A 22,035-nucleotide genomic window follows, 5' to 3' on the forward strand; every position below is an offset into this window, starting at 1 on the left:
CACCCCTGTGTTGGGTAAGTTAATTTAAAAAAGTAATTAAGGTAACACTTTATTTTAAGGTGTCCTTATTACATGTTACATGTACTTACTATTGTAATAACAATTAATTATGCATAAATACATGCAAGTAACCCTAAACCAAACCCTAATCCTAAGCCTTACCATATAGAAAGTCCATGTAGTTAATTAATATTACTCAGTACTTAAATGTATAATTACACTGTAATAAGGACACCTTAAAATAAATGTTCATTATCAATGTTGTATTTAAATTACTTTTCTAATTACTCTGTCTGAAAAGTAACTTAATTACTCAATACTTAATTACTCCATAACTTAATTATTTGAATTGTTAATTACAACATAAAATCCCTATAAACCTTGATGCATAGAAAAGATACTTAATTCTTTAAGTTTGAGTTAAACCTGGAAAAGTTTTTAGCCTTTTAGCTTTAAACAAATTATTAACAAATAGAATTACTCTGCAAAATATCTGAATAACAAAAAAGCTTAAGAAAAGTAAAGTTTTAAGTTACTTAAATTTGCCGGAAGAAAACATTACTGGTGAATCTTGAGATACAGTAAAACAATGGAACTGACATATTTAAGGTTATGATAATAAGGTTCAAGTTTCTTTCAGTTACTGAACTGAGGCTTAAGCCTTGTCTGTGAAACCAGGGGTAGGCCTACAATGCTGTAAGCATTATTCTTTTCAAAGCAATTAGTATCATATTTCATACACACTGACATACTGTACATGTATACAACATTAGCAGTCACTAATACTAATTTTGTCCACTTCTAATAAAAAAAAACATGATATTATACTCCCATTTATGCACATGTTCTTTGTCTGTATTACCACACAATTCATAAACAACATTCAATATTTTATAAACTAAATTCTTATTGCTTTGCACACTATAAGCATCAATATTATATTTATATCCTCGTTTTATATGACATTTAGCCTATATGTTAGCCTACAAGATCTGAGACCGGAAAGGCTGTACCTCGCTTTAGATTCTTATGGATTACATAATCAGAGAATATTATTTTTTTTATTTGTACTGGTTCATTTAAAAAGTAGACACTTCAAGTGTTCTATAGACATATTGTTTACATCTGTGTGTGAAGTATTTTGCATTTCAGAAAGTTGTTTGCGGAGACCAAAACAGCAGAAAGAGCACCCTGTTTGTTTTGTTCATTTTGCAAAAAGCACAATGTTTTGTTGTTATTGTCAGTGTACACAAATAAAAGTAGAACCTTTATAGATTTTATTGATTTTAGTCTTATCTGTATGTGGATATTTTAGGACCTTTTCTCTCGCATCAGGAATAACTGCAAGTAAACGCTCCTTTAGAACCTTTAGACGATACATTTAGATTTCAAATTCAATATTGATTTAAAACTGTAACGCAAATACTTTATAAGTAACTGCAATTAAATGACCTAAAAATGAACAGTAATCCCTTCCTTTACTTAGTAATGCGTTCACCCCTAAAATAGGAAAATAGACAATCACTTACTCTCAATAATATGGACACTCTTTGGCTCCTCAATGAAGAACAGGTTGTCCAACTTTTTAACTGCTTCGGGTGGTGAAGGGACCGCCTGTGCCGGGGCAGGAGCTCCTGGTTTCTCTGAAACTTGATGGAATATTGCAGTGAGATACATACATTTTTTAACTCATATTCAAGATTCAGGCCTAAAACATTTTACACAACAAAAACACATGACCCATTTCACTTTTTCAATAAGCACAGCTGCAGGAATAAGAATGGCAAAGAAAAATTAGCAAAGAAGCAGATTTGCCCAAAACAAATCATTGAGACCTGTTTGTAAGTAACAAGCAAGTACTTGTCCTGACAAAAGTAATCTGTTATCAGGCCAAGGAAGAACCAGAAGACAGAATTAGATTAAAGAATAATAATTATTAGAAGATTCTAATATTGGCAAACAGCCAACAGGCAAGGTTAGGATGAAGCTAATAAAAAAAGAAAGATTTACCAAGGACATTAAAAACATTATGTTCCTTACACACACACACACACAAACAATACCTTTGATAGTGACTTTAGACTTGCAGAATTCACTACCAGCCTCATTGGTTGCTTTGCAGAGATAATCTCCAGAATCTGCCTTAGATACACGGATCATCTCCAATGTGGCAGTGCCATCAACAAATGTAATCTTAGTATTTTCAGATGAAGAAAGCTCCCGCCTGTCCTTCATCCACTGAATCTTGAGAGGAGGAGTTCCACGTACATGGCAGCTGAGGGTAAGTGTCTCACCCTCAGTCACAGTCACTGGTTTAAGAGGCAAGTCAAAGCTTGGTGGTACCTTTTGCTCTGTATTCAGAAAATATAATAATTATGAGCATTTTTGCGAAAATGTTCAATCCTTTTTGACACATACATGCATGCATGTTTACATACAGAGAATCCTTTGCAACAGATTTCACATTTTTTGTACTCCGTAAATCATTTACAAGAAAATACACCATGGTAACTACATGGTACTCTAAGGTATTTCCAATAACAATGAATTTTAGTAACATGGAATTACCATCTGATAGCGTCACAGTACCACAGTACATTTTTACCAAGCGCCAACCTTCCGGTCTCTCTCTTGAATCAGCACAGAAGTGACTTAAACTGCAATTCATTGACTGGCCGCTAGAGACTGCCTCCAAAAGGGAGTCAATCCCATAGACCCCTCCCCATGTTAAAATTTTACAGCAGAAAAAATATGTATACAGCCTGGTTAAAAAAAAAAAACCCCGGTTCTGGTCTATATTGCTAATTTTGCCCTTCATGACAACTGTGAGGGGGTGGATTTTTTTATAACTCATCCATTTAAAATCTATAAAGCCTTAAAGTTCTGTATAGTTAAGGCTGTGGCAACTTGACTGACAGGTGGATTGTCTTCTGTCTGTTAGCAGTCAGATCATCATCTTGGCATCTCTGCCGTGTTTGTGCTTTTTTCGGGATTATTTCATACAATTATCAAATAATATGGCTTGCTGTGCGATTAATTGTACTAACAGACTGTCCAAGGTCTGGGCTCCATATTTATTATTTATAATTTTATTTAAAACTTGACTAAACTACAGAATCCAGAGTGTGATTAGCTGTAGTCTGAAACCATAGACTGTATAAAAAAAGTAGCATATAGCATTAGATCCTTAGCCTGAGCTAACTTGATCATGTCGAGCTAGGCAGGTGTGGTTTTAGCAAACAGGCACCTCAGCTCCACCCATGTAATGCCTCTTTGCCCATTTTCAATTATCCGGGAGTGTTATGCTGCCAAGATGGCCGACTCCACCCACTTTGGGCTTCAAAAATGCTCTTCAGAAACCTACGGATGACGTCACGGACACTACGTCCATTGTTTTATACAGTCTAGGTTTTTTTTTTTTTTTTTTACAAGGAATAGCACACTTATAACTGGACAAACGAAATAAGAAAAGCTTGACATAGAAACCAGCTGTATACCTGTAATCTTAACTGACACTTCATAAGAGGCAGTGCCAGCTTCATTGGAGACTTTGCACATGTACGTTCCACTATCTGACAGCTGAGATTTTTTGATACACAGGACAGCCAGGCCGGTCTTGAAGGTTACATCATAACAGTCAGAGGTGAAGATTTCCGTGCCATCTTTATACCAGTTGACAGTCAGGGGCTGTGATCCAGCTACACGACCCTCAATCTTCACTAGTTTGCCCTCAGTGTCCTCAATAGTTGTTGAAGGTTTTTTGGTAAAACTAGGTGGAATTTTGCGTTCTATAGGAACAATAAAGAGAGGTGTTGTTAGACAGTACATACATGATAGACAAAAAGAGCTTCTTTCACCTAAATGCATAGAACTAAATTAAGAGCAAAAAAAGAGTGACATATGCTCAACAGTGCAACCTGTTGACCTACTGCAAGCAAAGAAAAACATAAATGCAAAGGCATGAAGAATGGAAGACAAAAACATAAAAGAAATAAAGCACCACAGGTCAGTCCAAGACAATGAAGGCACAGTCGGTGACCAAATACCTTTCACAGAAACTTCTGTAGAACAAGAGTCCTTCCCAATATCATTACTAGCATGACAAGAATAACGACCAGAGTCTGCCTTATCAGCTTTCAAAATTGTCAAATGTGGAGTGTTATCCACACATGATATCTTATAATTGCCCCCTGTGCGGATGTCTTTGTGATCCTTGGACCAAGTAACTTTTATTGGCAATGATCCCGTCATGTGGCATTCCAGTTCGACAGTATCTCCCACTGTCACATCCACAGGTATGAGCTTTTTATCAAACACAGGTGGATATCTTGGCTCTGTAGAGTTGAATAGAGATAACAGCACAATTGTATAGACATGATAATACAATCAATTCAGTGTGTTTCACAACACAGGAAAGAAATGTAATCAGAGAAATAGAAATAAACAGACCTTGAAGTGTGAGCTTGGCTCTACAAGAAGCAGTTCCAACACTATTAGTTGCAATGCAAGTGTATTCTCCAGAATGTCTCATTTCACCTTTGACTATATTTAGGACAGCAGAGTTATCGTCAAAAGACATTGTGTATTCCGAATCGCTCCTAAGAGCTTCACCATCTTTGAGCCAAGAGACCTCCATAGGAGAGGATCCAGCAACACGACATTCAAACTGGACAGGCTGTCCTTCAATTTGTGTAATGCTAGTAATCTTTTTAGGGAAAGACGGTGGTGTTTTCACATCTGAAAAGAAAAACATTTAGCAAAATACATTGATAAAAGTAACACAGTGCAATCAAAACATTTAAGACATTTAAGAGATAAATTCATAGGTTTGAAGAGAAATTAGAATCACCTTGTACAGTTAAGAGGCACCTGGAAGAGGCAGATCCTATGCTGTTTTCTGCCTTACAGGTGTATTCACCAATGTCAGATTTGGCAACTTTAGCTAGTTTCAGGCAGGCAGTGCCTTTGAAGAACTCCATCTTACAGGTTGGAGAAGACCGCACTTTACCATCTGCCTTGAACCATGACACTTTAATTTCAGGAGTGCCACCAATCTGGCATTTCAGACAAACTGCATCACCTGCAGTGACCTCCATAGGCTCCAAACTCTCAATAAAGATAGGTGGTTCTAAAAGTGACAAAATATATATACATACCATGAAGACAAGCATGCACATTTTGATTTGGTCTCACAGTAGCTTATATTGAGCAATGTTACTCAATAACAAACCTAAGATGGACACTGCTGCTTCACAAGTGTCGTGTCCAGCATCATTGGAAACCTCACAAGTGTATTTTCCAGCAGCCTCTTTATCACTGTTTAGACACTCGAGGATGCAGGAGCTCTCAGTGGTTGTAATGTTGTACTTGTAAGAGGAGTAAATCTCCTGGCCATCTTTATGCCATTTCACAAGAATCTTTGGGCTTCCCGCATACGTACATTCAAGTATCAGAGACTTGCCCATTTCAACAGACAGATTCTTGAGCTTCTTGACAAAGTGTGCAGCCTCTGAATGAAAGATGGCATATATATGTGAGACACAAAGCTCCGCTATAACAAGAATTCAAGAAATAGTTACTCATATTAACTAAATTAAAACTAACCTTTAACAAAAAGGTTCACAGTGCAGTTTTCCTTCCCTGCATCATTAATGATCTGGCAAGTGTACTCGCCAGCATGTGATTTATCAATGTTGTACAGCTCCAGAATTGCATTATCTCCTCTTAAAGCAATCTCACAGCTTCTCCCAGACACTATTTCCTTACTGCCTCTAAACCATTTCAGTTTCATTGGGGTACTTCCTTGAACGGTTGCTGTAAAGGTGACATTTGTGCCTGGGAGGGCTTCCACCGGTTGAGGTGTGGTCACAAAAGAGGGGGGTTCTATAGCAAACACGACAGGAAGAAGGTTGTGAAATGTGCCTTAACCAATAGATTTACATGTATTTATTGTAAATTATTCTACATCCAAACACTAACCTTTAACAACTAAGGAAGCAAATGTCTCTGCAGTTCCTGCACTGTTCACTGCTTTACATTTGTATGTGCCTGAGTCTGAAAGTTTCAGAGTTGGCACTTTCAATGTGCAGGTATTCTCAGCGAATGTAATCTCATAGTTCGGTCCGCTTTTAATCTCCTCTTCATTATGGTACCAAGAGATGGTGAGAGGGGCAGACCCTGAGGCTTTGCAGTCCATTTCAACAGTTTTGCCAACAATATTCTGTGTGTCCTTCAGTTTTCTTGAGAATGAAGGAGGAACGATTTTGTCTGTTTGACCAAAAACAAGATTCTCAGCTTTTGGCTTCACAAGAAATCACATGTTATTCTAAGATTGAAACAAATATTATATACAAGGATATTTAAGATTACTGACCAAAAACAGTGAGGTGCATTTTGCAGCTATCACTGCCAACTTCATTCTTGATTTCGAATGTGTATTCTCCAGTGTCACTTTTCTCTGTTGACAATAGCTTAAGACTGGAGATCATTTTTGAGAAGGTGATTTTGTATTTTCTGCCTGAAGACAACTCCACACCATCCTTGTACCATTTTGGTTTAAGTTCTGGTGTTCCAGATACAGTGCATTCTAAGACTGCTGTGTCACCAGCGGTTACACTGATTGACTCTGTCTTATCCACAATGGCTGCAGGTTCTAGAAATTTAGAAGCATCTTTTTGTTAATTTACATAATACATTTTTAAAAGATATATATACTTAAGGGGGGGGGGGTATTTTTCTTACAAACCTAGGACAGTTAGGTTTGCTGTGCATTCAGCTACTCCAGCGTCATTTTTGAGCTGACATGTATATTTTCCAGCAGTGGTAGAGTCAGCTTTAAAGATCTTCAGGGTGACCTGATTATTCTCAAATGTAATTTTCCTGTTGTCGCCATCTCTGAGAATGTGGTCTTTATCCTGAACCCAAGACACAGTCATGGGCTGCGAGCCTTTGACCGTTGCCAACAAAACCACTTCCTCACCAGAGATGGCTGTCATGTTGGATAATTTCTTCACAAACACCGGTGGTTCTGAATGTCAGGAAGAGAGTCATCAGAAAGTCACAAAACTAAGTGTTAAATCATTTTTTGGTGGGGAAAAGTATTTGATACTTTTATTTTATTTTATCTTACTGACCTCTTAGCTTTACAGTGCCCTGGCAGGAATCACTTCCTACATTATTTGATGCTTTGCACTCATATTCCCCTGCGTCTGATGCTTCCAGTCCAAGGATGTGGAGAGTTGCAGAGCATCCCTCAGACACAAATTTATACTTCCTACTCTCCTTTAACTGTTTTTGATCTTTAAACCACTTTATCTCAAAAGGTGCTGAGCCTTTCAGCTCACAGTTAAGACTGGCATCTTTGCCCTTCAGCCCCTCAACTGGTGTTGGCACTTTGTGGAAAGCTGGTGGTTCTACAAAAATGTAATTCAAAATGAGCATTTATACATATTACAATCAATGAATAAATCAATAAATCATATCCTCTGAAAAGGGTTATTATCAATAACTAAAACTATGAAACTGAAATAAAATAAATATTAGGTGAAAAAAAAAACTAAATGAAAATTAAAGAAATGTTGCCTTGGCAATTAACTGAAACAAGTTTAAACTGAAGCATTAAAATTACTAACTGGAAAAAAAAAATATTAAAACTGAAATAAAAATAAGTTACAACTGAAAAAAAGCAAATTCATAATATTAATAGAAATTATAATAGTATACACATAATACTAAAATAACACTGCTTCTTAAACATAGTCAATTAATGTTCATGTTGAAAAAGACACAAGCATTAAACTAGTAAATGAAAGATCTATCCACTGTCTAACCTTTGACTGTGAGTGTGGTACTACAACTCTTAGTTCCAGCATCATTCTGGACTTCACAGGTGTAGACCCCATTATCCTCAAAGCTGCACATGAAAATTTCAAGGACTCCCACAGTGTTATCGAAAGTCATTCTCATGTTGTCACCATCGCTGAGTACAGCGTCATTTTTGTACCAGCTCATTTTCAGAGGAGCTGTGCCAGTAACTTTGCATTCAAGCTGGAGTTGCTCTCCCATCTTCATGATTTTTGCAGCTGGCAGTTTCTGTACAAACTCTGGAGGTTCTGTAAAACCAAAATTACAACATGTTATCATAATGATTAATGTAATATATAAAATGGAGCACTGAGAATGATTTCAAGATGATGGCAGAAGACAAGAGGCACATGATGGCTTAAAGGGAGTAAAGCATAATGATGAACAGTAATGAAGTAAGATGATGATGAAAGGCAGGCAGACAATTTATGTAAGCAATACAAGAGCATGCAAATGGTGAAGCATTAAAAAAACATTGATAATGAAGAGCGCTGATAAGAGTACTTGAAAGAGGTCCAACCTTTTACCAACAAGGTTGTGGTGCATTTAGCGGTACCAGCATCATTGTTTATTTGACAAGAGTAAGTTCCACTGTGTGATATTCCAACGGCAAAAAGATCTAGGAAGCATGAGAGGCCTTCCAGGCCAGTAAAACATGAAGGTCCACAAATCAGCTCAGTGTCATCTTTGAACCATTTCACTGTGAAGGGAGATGTTCCCTTAAAGGTACTCTTAAACCGAACAGTGGTATTTGGTACGACAGCCTGTGATTCTGGAACCAGCACAAAGCTTGGTGGCTCTAAATAATTAATGGGAAAGAAAGACAAATACATCTGTTTAGAAACTGGCAGCCATCAGAGATCTTAAGATATATGTAAGAATGAAATATGCTACTAAATACTACAAAAGCTATCTGACCTTTCACCCTCAGTGTACCACTGCATTCACAACTGCCTGCTTTGTTTGAAAGTTTACAAGTATACGTTCCAGTGTCGGCTTTCTCTAAACATTCAATTTCCAAAGACACGTTGTTTTCATCCTTAAGAAGTTTATGTTTGGTTCTTCCTGACAGTTTAGTTCCATCCTTCATCCACTCCACAGTTATGGGGAGTGAGCCAGATATTTTACATCCAATTTGAATATTTGTGCCCAGAATTTCCTCCATCTCCATCAAAGGTTTAATGAAAGATGGGGGGATTATTTGCTCTGACAAAAACAAAGAAAAGTGAAGATCATAAAAATCACTAAAATTCATCCAATACTAATTGTTCCATTAATCAAGAGTAAGCACTAACCTAGCACGTTTAATGTCACTTTGCACTGGCAGACACTGATGTGGTTGGAAACCTCAAACACATAAATTCCTTTGTCTTCCAACTGGACAGACTGAATTTTAAGCTGGCTGACGTTATTGATGAAGCTGAGGCTGTGCTGTCTTGAAGGCATAACTTCATTGCCATCTTTAATCCATTTGACTTTCAGCTCAGGAGAGCCTGTAACTTTGCACTCAAAACTTACTGGATCTCCAGCAGTGACATTAATCATCTCTGGCTTTTCGATTATCTGAGGTGGCTCTGGGGATAATATAACAAACATATTTATAATAGCAAGTCTTTAGGATGGACAGCTACAAAAAAAATAAAAAAAACACCTGAACCAACAAACAACCAACCTTGAACCACAAGGGTAGCAAAACACTTTTCTTGCCCTGCCTCATTCACAGCCTGACAGGTGTATCTTCCACTGTGGATGGACTCACACACAGGGATTCTCAAAGTAGCAATACTGTTTAAAAATGTCCTCTCAATTGAAGGATCCTCCAAAATCCAGTTTTCATCTTTCTGCCATTGTATGGACAGAGGTGGTGAACCTCTTACAACACATTTAAATTCAACAGTTTTTCCAAGAACTGTGACAACATTCTCAATCCTCTCCACAAACGATGGGGGCTCTGATAGGAAGTGTGAAATGTTAAATAGTATAAATAGAGATAAAATCATAAATATAAAATCTATTAAACATACTGAATGCTAACCTTTTATGCTCAGTGTAGTCTGACTTGAACAACTCCCAACTTCATTTGCTACAATGCACTGATATTCTCCAACATCTAAAGCATCACATTTCTGTACATCAAGAGTCATTATAGAACCATTCTTCTGCAAAATCACATGCTTGAGGCTTGATTTAATGTCCTTTAAATCTTTTTGCCAGGTCACCTCAAAAGGAGCTGTGCCTTTTACCTGACATTCAAAATATGCATTTGAGCCTTTCACAACCTCAAGAGGACTCAATGGTTTGACAAGAACTGGGGGCTCTGAAAAAAGAAGAAAGCTTGAAATGAAAACAGTTCTATGTTCTAGTTCTAGGTTGGTTTTGTTTTTTTGTTTGAGGAATCATTTCAAATTACTTAAAAGCCTATAAAATGCACTTCATAGTACTAACCTTTCACTCTTAGCTCCATACTACAGCTCTCGCTGCCCGCCTCATTCCGGGCTTCACAGTAGTACACTCCACAGTCTTTGATATCACTGCTACTTATCTCAAGCCGTGCAAGAGAATCGACAAAAGTCACTTTATGCTTGTCACTTTGACTTATTTCATTCCCATCTCTAAACCAGTATGTGTCTATCTCTGGAGTGCCTGTAATCTGGCATTCAAAAACTACCAATTGGCCTGGTTTTACCACTGTTACTTTTTCAGGTTTGCGGGTAAATTTGGGGGGTTCTGTAAAAATAAAAAGAAAGTATTTTTTTAAGCATTTAACAAAGGTTTAGGGGGGAAAAGTAGTTATAAATGATTTTTGTGAAAACCTTTCACGAAGAGTGTTGCTTGGCAAGCATCTGATCCAACATCATTACTTATTTCACAGACATAGTCTCCAGAGTCAGAAGGCTTAGCAAAAAAGAGCTCCAGTGAGCTAGAGGTATCATTTTTCTGAACAGAACAGTCAATCCCAGATGAAACCTCTTTCTTATCTTTAAACCACTTAATGGTCAGTGGTGGCGTGCCAGACAAGAGCACATTAAACTGCACTCTGGATCCTGGTATAACATCTTGAGATTCAGGCTTCTCAATGATTGCTGGAGGTTCTGCATATAAAAGTAAGATTTAAGATTAAAGTTTAAATGAAGATAAAACTCACTGAAAGGCGCAGCATAAAACAATAAGATGGTGTAACAAGATATAAACTACAGTTTACAATTTATATATTATTATTTATAAACGGCAACAGTAATCGCAAACCTTTGATCTTCAGGGTGCCCGAACACTGAACAGTGCCTGCTTGGTTTTTAGCAATACAGGTGTAGTTGCCACTGTCTGAACTGTCAAGATGACTGATTTCCAAAGATGCTGCATTCTCAAAGAATATGCATTTGTGCTTCTCATCTGTCTCTATCTCCTTATTTTCCTTGAACCAAGTGACAGTTATGGGAAGAGATCCAGAGACCAGACATTCCAACTGTGCAAAAGATCCTTTTATACTCTCCATGTCCTTCAATTTTCTTGTGAAGGAAGGCTTGATTATTTGATCTGTTACAGTGAAGGGAAAATATAACAGCTTCAACCTCAGCGTTGATCTAAAACATCCAATTCATACAAATCTATTTTTTTTTCTACCATACTAACCTAAAACAGTCACAACTGCCTCACAAATGCTTCTTCCAGCATCATTTGAAATCTCAAAGATATATTCTCCACCATCACTCTTCTCAGCAGAAAGAATTTTTAATATGGAGCTTGTATCCGTGCTCTGTACTTTGTATTTTTTGCTTGATGTCAGCTCTTTGCCATCCTTTAGCCATTTTGCTTTAAGAACTTTAGAACCAGAGTATCTGCATTCTAGAGTGACAGGATCACCTACTGTAACACTGACGGACTTGGCTTGCTCTGTGATGTTTGCAGGCTCTGTGTATAGTAAAACATGTGTGAATACATGCAAATAGGACTAAATCAAAAATAGCTATATGGATATCATAACTAAAGAAAAACATGAAAATCTGATGATCTGAAACTATGTAAAACGTCATGGGGTGGGGGGGATCCATATTATAAACATGTAAATTAGCATTAATTACTACACACCTTTAACCGCCAATACTGCTGTACATTTCTGACTGCCAGCTTCATTCTGTGCATGGCAAGTGTACTTTCCACCATGTTTTAACTGCACAGTAGAAATGTATACCACTGCTGTCTGGTTCTCAAAAGATATCTGAACATGCTCAGATTCCTTGATCTCATGGTCATCTTTCATCCAAGAGACGGTCATAGGCAATGACCCTTTCAAAACACACTGTAAGGAAACCTCACCACCAAGGAGGACATTTGTATTATCCATCTTCTGCACAAACGATGGTGGCTCTAATTGAAGAATATGAAGTGCAAACATGTTGTTAGCACAATGTTTACGAACATCACTGTACCTTCACTTACATAAACAAAAATCCAAGAATTTCTTCTTCTTACTAACCTTTCAGAGTAACATGAAAATCACAGGAGGTCTGCCCTACTTCATTTCCTACAGTGCACTGATATTTGCCAGCATCCCCAGGTTCAAATTTCAAAATCTGAAGAGCTGCTACATCCTTTGTCAGGCTTATGATGTGTCTTCTATCATTTCGGATCTGCTTTGAGTCTTTGAAACAGGAAATCTCAAAGGGGGCTGAGCCTGACACTGTTCCTTCCAGCACAACATCTGTGCCTTTAACAATTTCTTTGGATTCAAAAGGTTTCACAAATTCGGGAGGTTCTGAGATAAGAAAGCACCAATTAGCTAATGAAGTAACCACCGTGAAATGACTTTAACATCCTTAAAAAGTAAAGTGATCAACTTCAAACAAACCTTTGACTGTAACCAAGCAACTGCATCTATCGCTGCCAGCTTCACTTGATGCTTGGCAGATATAATCTCCACTGTCTTCAACACAGCAATTGGAAATTTGTAGTGTAGCAACTGAGTCGATGAAGGCCATTTGGTATTTATCATTTGAGCTAATTTCAGTTTCATTTTTATACCATCTAATACTGATCTCTGGGCTGCCAGTGACTTTACATTCCAAAGTTGCAAGACTCCTATTCAATACTAGTTTATTCGAGTCAAGCTTCATTACAAATTTTGGAGGTTCTAAAATAAAAAGAAGAGAATAACACATTAAGATGAATTAACTGAAGAATAATTCTGTAAAAAATATTGGGGAAAAAATCAGCAAGAGTAAGTAAAAGCACCTTTCACAAATAAGGCAGCTGTGCATGAGACCTTTCCAGCATCATTAGAAACTTGGCAAGTGTATTTTGCAGAATGAGTTGGCTTCACAGAGTGCAGCTCCAGTGAACTTGAGCTGGCTTCTTTCTTGATGAAGCAAGTTCCTCCAGTTAACATTTCTTTGTCTTCTCTGAACCACTTAATAATAAAAGGTGCTGTCCCAGTGAATGCAGCTGTTAGGACAACTGTACTTCCTGGTATAACATCTTGGTTTTGAGGTTTCAAAGAGAAGACTGGGGGTTCTAAAGTTAATTTGAAGAGGGAAGAGGTTATTTTAACAACCATATACAAAACAAATATTTTCAATCAATGAGATATGATTGATTATTCTAACCTTTAACAGAAACAGTTCCACTTGTTTCACTGTGTCCTGCGGCATTAGTTGCATGGCAGGTGAAAACCCCAGCATCTGATGTCTCTAAATCAGTTATTTTCAGTATTGCAGTGCTTTCCTTCATTTCTGTTTTATATTTTGTTCCAGTTGTTATGTCGTTTCCTTCTTTGAACCAAGATATCGTTATAGGTTGGGATCCTGACACTTTGCATTCCAACTGAATAGTACCTCCAACATTACCATCTACCTTCTTAAGTGTTTTTGTGAAAGTTGGGGGTATTATTTTATCTGCTCAAAAGAAGTAAAACACCATTGTAGATATATGCAAACACACAAAAAAAACACAAAATGTAAGATCATTTTAAAAGAATAGCACTAACCAAGAACAACAATTGAGCAAGAACATTGCTCTTTTCCAACCCGATTAGAAACTTCAACTTTGTATTCACTACTATCTCCTCTCTCTGCTGAGAGGATTTTGAAGGCTGCCAAATTATCTTTGAAAGAGATTTTGCATTTTCGGCTTCCTGTAATCTCTTTGCCATCTCTGAACCATTTTACTTTAAGATCTGGACTTCCTGAAACTTTGCACTCGAGAGTTGCAGAGTCACCTGCAGTCACACTGATGGATGGCGGTTTCTCAACAAATCGAGCTGGTTCTTTAACAAAAATGAAATAAATCAATGAATAAATCAATAATAGCAATAAAAGTGTTACAAAACACTATGTTGAATATAGTGATATGCTTAATATGTTTAATTCTAACCTTGAACTGATACAGTGGCCTCGCATTTTTGTTTTCCAGCCTCATTTTCAGCTTGACAAGTATATTTCCCCCCATGGTTAATGGCCACATTTGCTATTGCCAGAATAGCAATGTTGTTTTCAAAAGACGTGGTAATATTAGGATCATCATCTCTGACTATCTCAGAATCTTTAAACCACTGAACTGTGATAGGAGCAGAACCCTTCAGAGTTCCTTGCAGTTTCACAGCACTGCCTAAAACTGCAGTGGTGTTCTCAACTTTCTTTACAAACGATGGTGGGTCTGCATGAAAAAAAGCCATATTCATTTTCACATTTAATAATGTTAAAAAAAAAAAAAAAAAAAAATATATATATATATATATATATATATATATATATATATATATATATATAAAATGTTTAGGCCATTGAAATTGTTTGTACCAACCTTTCAATTTTGCCACTGCTTTTGAAGTTATTCTGCCAACGTCATTAGAAATGCAACACTGGTAATCTCCAACATCTGCACTTTCAAATGATTTGATTTCCAAATATGCAACTGTTTCTTTTGAGACAACACTATACTTCTTGTCAGAGGATACTGGGTTTTTATTCTTAAACCAGGTCACCTCAAATGGAGCCGTGCCTGTAATTTCACATTCAAGCTGGGCTGTGCTCCCCTTGACTACCTCCACCATTTGCAACTCCTTTTTAAATGCAGGAGGTTCTAAAAACAGTAAGAGCAATAAGATTTAAGATGACTCTTCTATCGTAATGTAATGAGCAATAAATCAGAATGTAAGAATCTTGAGTATTACCTTTTACAGTTACTTGAGAGGTGCAGCTTTCACAGCCAGCCTCATTCATCACTTCACAAGTGTAATTTCCACTGTCAGACTCAGATAAGTTAATAATCTCAAGTGTGGCTTGGCCAGCTTTGAAAGATATTTTGTGTTTTTCAGAGGAACTTAGTGGTTTGTCGTTCAAAAACCAAGTCACGTGTAGTTCAGCTGATCCTTTGACAGTGCACAACAGACGTGATGACATTCCTTGTTTCCATAAGATCTTAGGCTCCAGCCTTTTAACAAAGACTGGAGGTTCTAAGGGTTAAAATGCAATGCAGGAAAAAGAGTTTTGATTTGTTTGCAAGAAAAAGACAAGTTAAGAAAAAGACAGCTCAATATAGATAAGGGAAAAGAGAAGAAGCACAGTAAAAATAAACTGTAATACTTTCTATGGCAAATAAGAGCAGCATCAACTGATGCTTAAGCTTTGTCACCTCTGTCTAAACAATGCAAATGCACACTGACAGAAATTAATACCCTGACATGCAGATTTGTTTCAAATACTGCATTAACAAAGGGTATTAATCTCAAAGTCTTACCTTGCACTGTCACACTAGAAGAGCAACTGCTGCTTCCTGCGTCATTGGCAGCAGTACAGGTATATGCACCTGTATCTTTGAGTTTAGCCTTTTGAATCTCAAGACAGGCAATTTTTTCCTCAAAAGCTAGTTTGCAGTCCATTGTAGTATGGAGTTTCTTGCCATCTCTCATCCAGGTGATGGAAACCCCACTGTCTTCATCTACCTGACACTCAAGACGTAATGGGTTTCCCACAGCAATAGTGGTTGCCTCAAAGCTCTTCACAAAGTTGGGTTTGTCTACAACCCTCAGTTCAGCACAGCACGTAGCTGTACCAACACTGTTTGAAGCTTTGCAAAGATATGATCCCTGATCACTTTGTTGTAAATTCAAGATTTCAAGAAAATACTTGTTCTTGTCAGAGGATGCTTTGCAGTGATCATCAAGTGAAATGGCAATATTGTCTTTGTGCCAGACAACATTCATTGGTTCAGAACCAGAAATAACACATTGAAATTTTGCTTGCTTTCCCACAAATAAAGTCATCGAATCAGGCTTTGATACAAATTCTGGAGGGAAAATTTCTATAAAAAGAAGATTTCAACAAAAAGAAATAAATAACTTTATCAACAAAGTATCAAACACAAAGCATGTCAACTCCAGAGAAAAGTCAAGAAGACAAATGGACAATACGAAAGGTATATTTTTCTTACCTGTCACACTTAGTTTAGCAGAGCAGCTGTCACTTCCATGACGGTTTGAAGCTTTGCAGGTAAATTCTCCACTGTCAGCGACTGTTGGGCTAAATATCTCCAGAGATGAGGTGTGAAGACGACTGATAATCCTGCATTTGTCACTATGTCTGAGCTCAGAACCAGACTTGAACCACTTGAAGGTCACACCTGGAGCCGCCTCAATCTCACATTCGAACTTTGCAGGACTGCCAACACTGACCTCCAGATTTTTAATTTTGTGCCTGAAAACAGGTGGCACTGAATCGTGCACACAAACAAAAAGCAAATTAGTACATTATATTTAACAAGTTTGCTGACAAGTGATGAGTATGAGCATGAAAAGCAGAAACCACCGATTGGCACTTTTAAACACCTGAAATGTTCTACAAAAATATTTAGTACAAAGTTTAGCAGGTTAAGCAGTTAAATGTACTGTAACTATTCATGTACACCTTAACCATCTTTAATTCTTAAAGATATGGTATTTTCAAAAAGTGCCAATTTCTGTGGTCACTGTAATGGAGCAGTAAAAAAACATTCAGGAGTGACTGTGAAGAGTAATGGTGATCTTGCTATGAAGGAGGAAAAAAAAAACATTGAATAAAGAGTGAAATAGTGACTTGACATCTTGGCATTCATGCAAAAAAAAAAAAAAAAGATCAATAATGAGGTGCTCAATGACTGATGAAGAAAACAACAATGGAGTATTTCATAACCAATTCCCAGAGAGGAATAAAATTAAAAGTGGAAAATACTGCAGGAGTGAAAGAGGAGATGAACGTTGGAATGACACTGAGAGATCCAGCAGGTTAAGGGTTGATGTGAAGAAGTGAAGACATGCTAATATTTCAGTGATGTGAAAATGGTGGCAAAATCACAAAATTGTGAAGATGATAAGAGAGGAAGACATTAGGAAGGTATCTTCATATGAAATACAAAGATCTTTTCTATTAGTTGTTGTGGAGATACTGAGAAAGCATGTCTGCTGAAGCGTGTCTATTTTAGCTATGAACGGCAAGAGTTAGTCATGTGGGATGGGATGGCAAAATAATTCCCGTAAATCCAACCTCTTGAGACCACAGTGAGGTGAGAGGACGTTGAGGTCTTGCCAGCATCACCTACAGCCTCACAGGTATATTCTCCTTGATGATCCTTTGTAACCTTGATGATTACTAGTGTGTAAGTGTCGTGGTCTTTGGAACACTTGAACTCTTTGCCAGATTTAATTGATTTTCCATTAAAAAGCCAATTTACTTTCTTTACATGTCTAATAGTCAAAGAGAATTTTGCCTCTGAATGTTCGTCTATTTCAATATCCTCCAAGGAGCTTTCAAAAACTGGATAACCCTCCTCTCTAACTTCTTCTTTCTCTAGTTTTATAAATGATTCGGTTATATATTCCTCCCTTTCCTCTCTTTGAAAGATGACTTCAGTCGAACGCTCGATTGGAACAGGCCCCAAAACAAGTTCAGTTGTCATACCTACTGCCCCTACATCTTTCTCATGTTCTTTTACTGTCACAGATTTGGTTTCTTGTCGCTCAACTTGGATGGACTGCTGAATCTCAATTTTTGATTCACTTGCCATTTGAATTGTTGACTGCTGCACAAAAGCTTGCTCTTTAGCTGTTACAGACTGAAAAGAGACTTTTGCTTCAGTTTTCACAGTTGCAGACTGCAAAGACATTGGTGATGTAAAAGGCTCTACATTTTCTGTCAATCTTACCATCTCTACCACAGGTGAAAGCATTTCTTTTGTAGAAGCCTTGGTAACCTGTAATCTTTGGGGCCTGTCAATTTGCATTGTGCCTGGCTGCTCTGAGGTCATAACCTGTTGCTCTCGATAGACAATGGAGTAGAAAGCAGCTTTAAGTTCACTTCTGAGATCAGCAGTCTGGGGGTACTCGCCTTCAAAAGCAACTGTAATTTCAAGTGGGGCACTTGCACTTGTAATAAGATATGTGAACATGACATATTTGGGTTCTTTCCTTTCCTTTACCTCATGAATTTCTATAGCTCCTAGACTCTCAACTACATCTGCAAGGATCAATGGCTGGTCAAGAGCAACAGCAGTTGCAAGAGCATTTTTTAATTGGTGCTTAATGTCCAATGAATGTGGTTTTGGAGGCGAAATAACAAAAGTGAGCTCTCTAGGTAGAGTTTGGCTCTCTCTTGACTCCGACACCAAAAGACTATCCATCTTCTGCTTACTGACAACGGCTGTGGATGTTTCAGATTTTGTAATATCCTGAGATAGCTCACCTTTGATTACACGCTTTTCTTCCATTAATACTGACTGTCGAACAGACTGTCCTTCTTGAATTTGAACTGCGAAATCTTGTTCGGTGGCATCAAGAGCAATGCTACTCTCTGTCGAAATAGCCTTTTCTTCAACATAAATTAATTCAGATGGGATTTTGGGTTCAACTTCGCTTTTAGACACACATTTCTCAATTGTTCCTATATTCTCTGTGTGCCCCTCCTCTATATCCTGACTCTCTGACACAGATGGCACATGCACGATATTCCAGTGATCTTCTTTCTGTACTAGGGCACGCTGCTGTTTAACATCACTTACAAAAGGAGTTTCCTTTGGTAATGGCACAGGCTCTGTAAAGACTTGAAGAATACTTTCAGGTTTGGGTTCTTTTCTGATTTCAGACTGCACACCTTTAACAGACACATCAAGATCTTTACAATAATCTGCTGTATGCTCTCTTTTCTCTTCTGTGCTTGCAGCATGATGACGGGCTTTTTCTTGTCTCTGTACCGCAATCTGTTCATCTGGCTTTTCCATTGAGATTATCCCTTCTTTCGTCAACGTATTTTCTAAATGAACTGCCTGAAGATGCAAAGGGGCAGGAGCTTCCTTACTAGGCTGAATGGAAATGTTTGTTTCTTGTGCTGAAAATTGAGAAGACTCCTCACATGTCACGGTCTGCTGTAAATCCACTGACACTGTATGCTTAAGAACAGGACTTTTTTGAGCATCTGCTTTCTCAGGGCTTGGCTTCTCACTGCTAAACCTGCCTTCAGATGGAAGAATATCCTGATCTGTGATGACCTGTAAATGCAGAACTTGATCTTCTTCTCTCTGGGACTGCACTGAAATGGCACTTTCTAAACCTGGGATCAAACTTGACTGATCAGCTTGGAGTGGATGCTTTTCCTCAGCGACAAGAGCTGATTTAAATACACTATCTTTGACTAAAGATGCTGTCTCCTCATCTGGTTTGTGTATCGATAACCTCTGTTCTTTTGATAAAGTCTGAGCAGTCTCACTAACTGAAAGGACAACTGGTTTCGCTGGTTCTTTCTTCACAGATGTCTGAAAGGTGGAGTCTTGTGTTGACAGTTCTTTGGAGTGACCTTCTGTGATCTGTTGTTTCTCAGTTGAAACTGCACTATAAAGAATTTTCACTCCCTCTTTAACCTGGTAGCCCTTTTCCTGCTGAGTATGCGGAATAACCTGTGAATGTTCTTTAACAATTGGGAGTTTTGTCTCAACTTGGTGACTTGACATCGGATACTTGGGCTCAGGAGAAGCCTTGATCTGTTCTGTTTCTCTGGTTGATAATGGCTCAGCTTTGACTATCGTCAGTGGGGTTACACTCTCAGTTATGGCAGACATTACCTGTGAGGGGTGCTCTTTCTCAATTTCAAGCTCTGTAACCTCAGGACTTTTGATTCGTTCAAAGTGCTGTTCTGTGAAGCCTTGGCGTTCTTGAACTGCTGAGGTCATGGTAGCCATCTGGAGCTGTTTTAAAGGGATTGCTACCACTGGTTGTGGCTGAACTGAAGCAGATATGACTCTCTCTTGAACTTCATGAGACTGCAACACAGCAGCTTGATGAGTCACCTGCTCCTTGTGCATAGTTGCAATGGAAACATCCAAGTCATGCAGAGTGTCAACCTGCTCACTTGTTACCATTTGCCTATCTTCTGTGCCAATGGTGTAAATTACCTGATGGTCTCCCTGCAAACTAGCACCTGCCTGTCCAGGTAGGCTAACACTGTACAAGCGAGATTCAGTGGCTTCCTCTTTCATGGACACCTTATAACTTTTTTGCTCTTGAACTAATTGCTGTTTATGAAATACAGAGACTTTTTTGTGGGATACTATCAGCTCTGCACTGCAGCTTGCCTCCCCAAATGGATTGACAGCCTTGCATGTGTAGAGTCCACTGTCACTCTGTTGGATATTATTCATGATAAGGAAGCCAGTGCCATCTGGGTTACTTACAACAGAACAGGTCTGGCTTGACTTAATTTGAGATTTACTCTTAAACCATTGAACATCAGGGAAAGGAGTACCAGTAACTCTATACTGAAATTTTACCTCACTGCCCTCTGCACAACGCACAGGTTGGATTTGTGTGGTAAAGCATGGTGGTTGCCCTGGAAGTTTGAACATTTGTTCCACCCATTTTTCTGCTGCTGATAATTGACTCACTTGAACCTTTAACATTGTCTTGCAAGTGGTTTGGCCAAATCTATTACTGGCAGTACAAGAGTACTCTCCCTCATACTCTTTCTTGACTTGTGTTATTATTAAAGTGTACTCATCTCTCTCTTCTACAAACTTATAAACTGTTGAAGAAGTTATAACTTTTCCATTGTGGAACCACTGAACTTTTGGCTTTGGAAAACCAGATACTGTGACAGTAAACCGAACTGACTCTCCGATGGTAACTTCAGCAGGTGTAAGCTTGGACTGAAACACAGGTTTCTCTTTTTTCCTTTCCAAAGAACTAGAAAAACGCTTTTGCTCTGGCTTGAGTTCAAGTGTTTTTGATTTTTCAGGTAAATGTAGTGATGTGCTGTAGGTTTCTTCCTCTTCTTCGGTCTTCACAGTCAAACTAGAAAATTCTGTATGAAAATAATGGGATTAAAGATTCACCAAAATATCCTCAGAAATCACAAGAAAGATAAAGATGAAGGTCATTCAGTATTAGCCAAGAAGCGGACATAATAATGCCCTTAAGAGATTAAAAAGAAAAACGCTAAATAACAGTAAATGGTTTCATCATCATTTTATTTACTTTTCATGTAAACAGAATTACAATTAATGGGTAGAACAACACATTTGTGTTTCTAATAAAATTATGGCACACATATTTAGTTTTCGTTATTTCTATTCATAAAGGTTTGACTAGCTCACCTGGATTTGTATCCCAAAATTAATATGTTATAACTGATGAAACTGAAGGGCATAGAAACGAGAACACATAAGAAAACTACCTGGTCTCATGGCATAAATGTACCTGGGTGCACTTTTTAGCGAGACACGAAATGCGTACTAATAAGTACATATCGCTGCAGTTTCCAAAATAAATGAACACTAGAGGCAGTAAAACTCTGACACCTTTTATACATTTTCACACAAGTTTACAGCTTCGATTAATAAAGCTTAATTTTAGCTAAATTGCTTGAAGAATTTCATGTTATGACTTCAAAACAATATTAATATGCTGGGAGATTTGAAAACTGATGCTTTTGAATTGTAGCATCGCACATATCCAGCTTCATATCTATGGGTTTTCATAGGCGGTAGGTTTGTTCGGTAGCTCAAAAGTTTGACAAAGCAGTTCAAATCTGCAAATAAGGAAGTTCAAATGGCACGGTTGCATTAACAAATGCATTTTTATATCAGTTTTGCATTTGTTAACACTATTGGGTAGGTTTAGGGTTGGGTTTGGTGTAGGGCATATTTCCAACACGATAGAGC

At 37.8% G+C, this 22,035-nt stretch overlaps 1 protein-coding gene across 1 annotated transcript in view; it reads right to left on the reverse strand.

Moving 5' to 3' along the window:
- ttn.2 (titin, tandem duplicate 2) overlaps positions 1-22,035 on the reverse strand; it is a 160,489-nt gene that overhangs the window by 104,562 nt on the left and 33,892 nt on the right. Inside the window, 34 exon segments of the mRNA XM_042764489.1 lie at positions 1,530-1,649; positions 2,064-2,351; positions 3,498-3,788; positions 4,047-4,334; positions 4,450-4,737; positions 4,850-5,128; positions 5,231-5,509; positions 5,605-5,883; positions 5,980-6,267; positions 6,374-6,652; positions 6,746-7,027; positions 7,134-7,412; positions 7,830-8,111; positions 8,384-8,662; positions 8,782-9,069; positions 9,159-9,437; positions 9,536-9,814; positions 9,899-10,180; positions 10,309-10,590; positions 10,677-10,955; positions 11,110-11,397; positions 11,494-11,772; positions 11,950-12,228; positions 12,338-12,616; positions 12,710-12,991; positions 13,093-13,371; positions 13,464-13,751; positions 13,844-14,122; positions 14,230-14,511; positions 14,659-14,937; positions 15,029-15,310; positions 15,595-16,158; positions 16,288-16,566; positions 17,376-21,176. Coding sequence (XP_042620423.1) covers positions 1,530-1,649; positions 2,064-2,351; positions 3,498-3,788; positions 4,047-4,334; positions 4,450-4,737; positions 4,850-5,128; positions 5,231-5,509; positions 5,605-5,883; positions 5,980-6,267; positions 6,374-6,652; positions 6,746-7,027; positions 7,134-7,412; positions 7,830-8,111; positions 8,384-8,662; positions 8,782-9,069; positions 9,159-9,437; positions 9,536-9,814; positions 9,899-10,180; positions 10,309-10,590; positions 10,677-10,955; positions 11,110-11,397; positions 11,494-11,772; positions 11,950-12,228; positions 12,338-12,616; positions 12,710-12,991; positions 13,093-13,371; positions 13,464-13,751; positions 13,844-14,122; positions 14,230-14,511; positions 14,659-14,937; positions 15,029-15,310; positions 15,595-16,158; positions 16,288-16,566; positions 17,376-21,176 — 13,230 coding nt within the window.

Source organism: Cyprinus carpio, chromosome A9, assembly GCF_018340385.1.
Source record: "Cyprinus carpio isolate SPL01 chromosome A9, ASM1834038v1, whole genome shotgun sequence".
In the NCBI taxonomy this organism is placed as follows: Eukaryota; Metazoa; Chordata; class Actinopteri; order Cypriniformes; family Cyprinidae; genus Cyprinus; species Cyprinus carpio.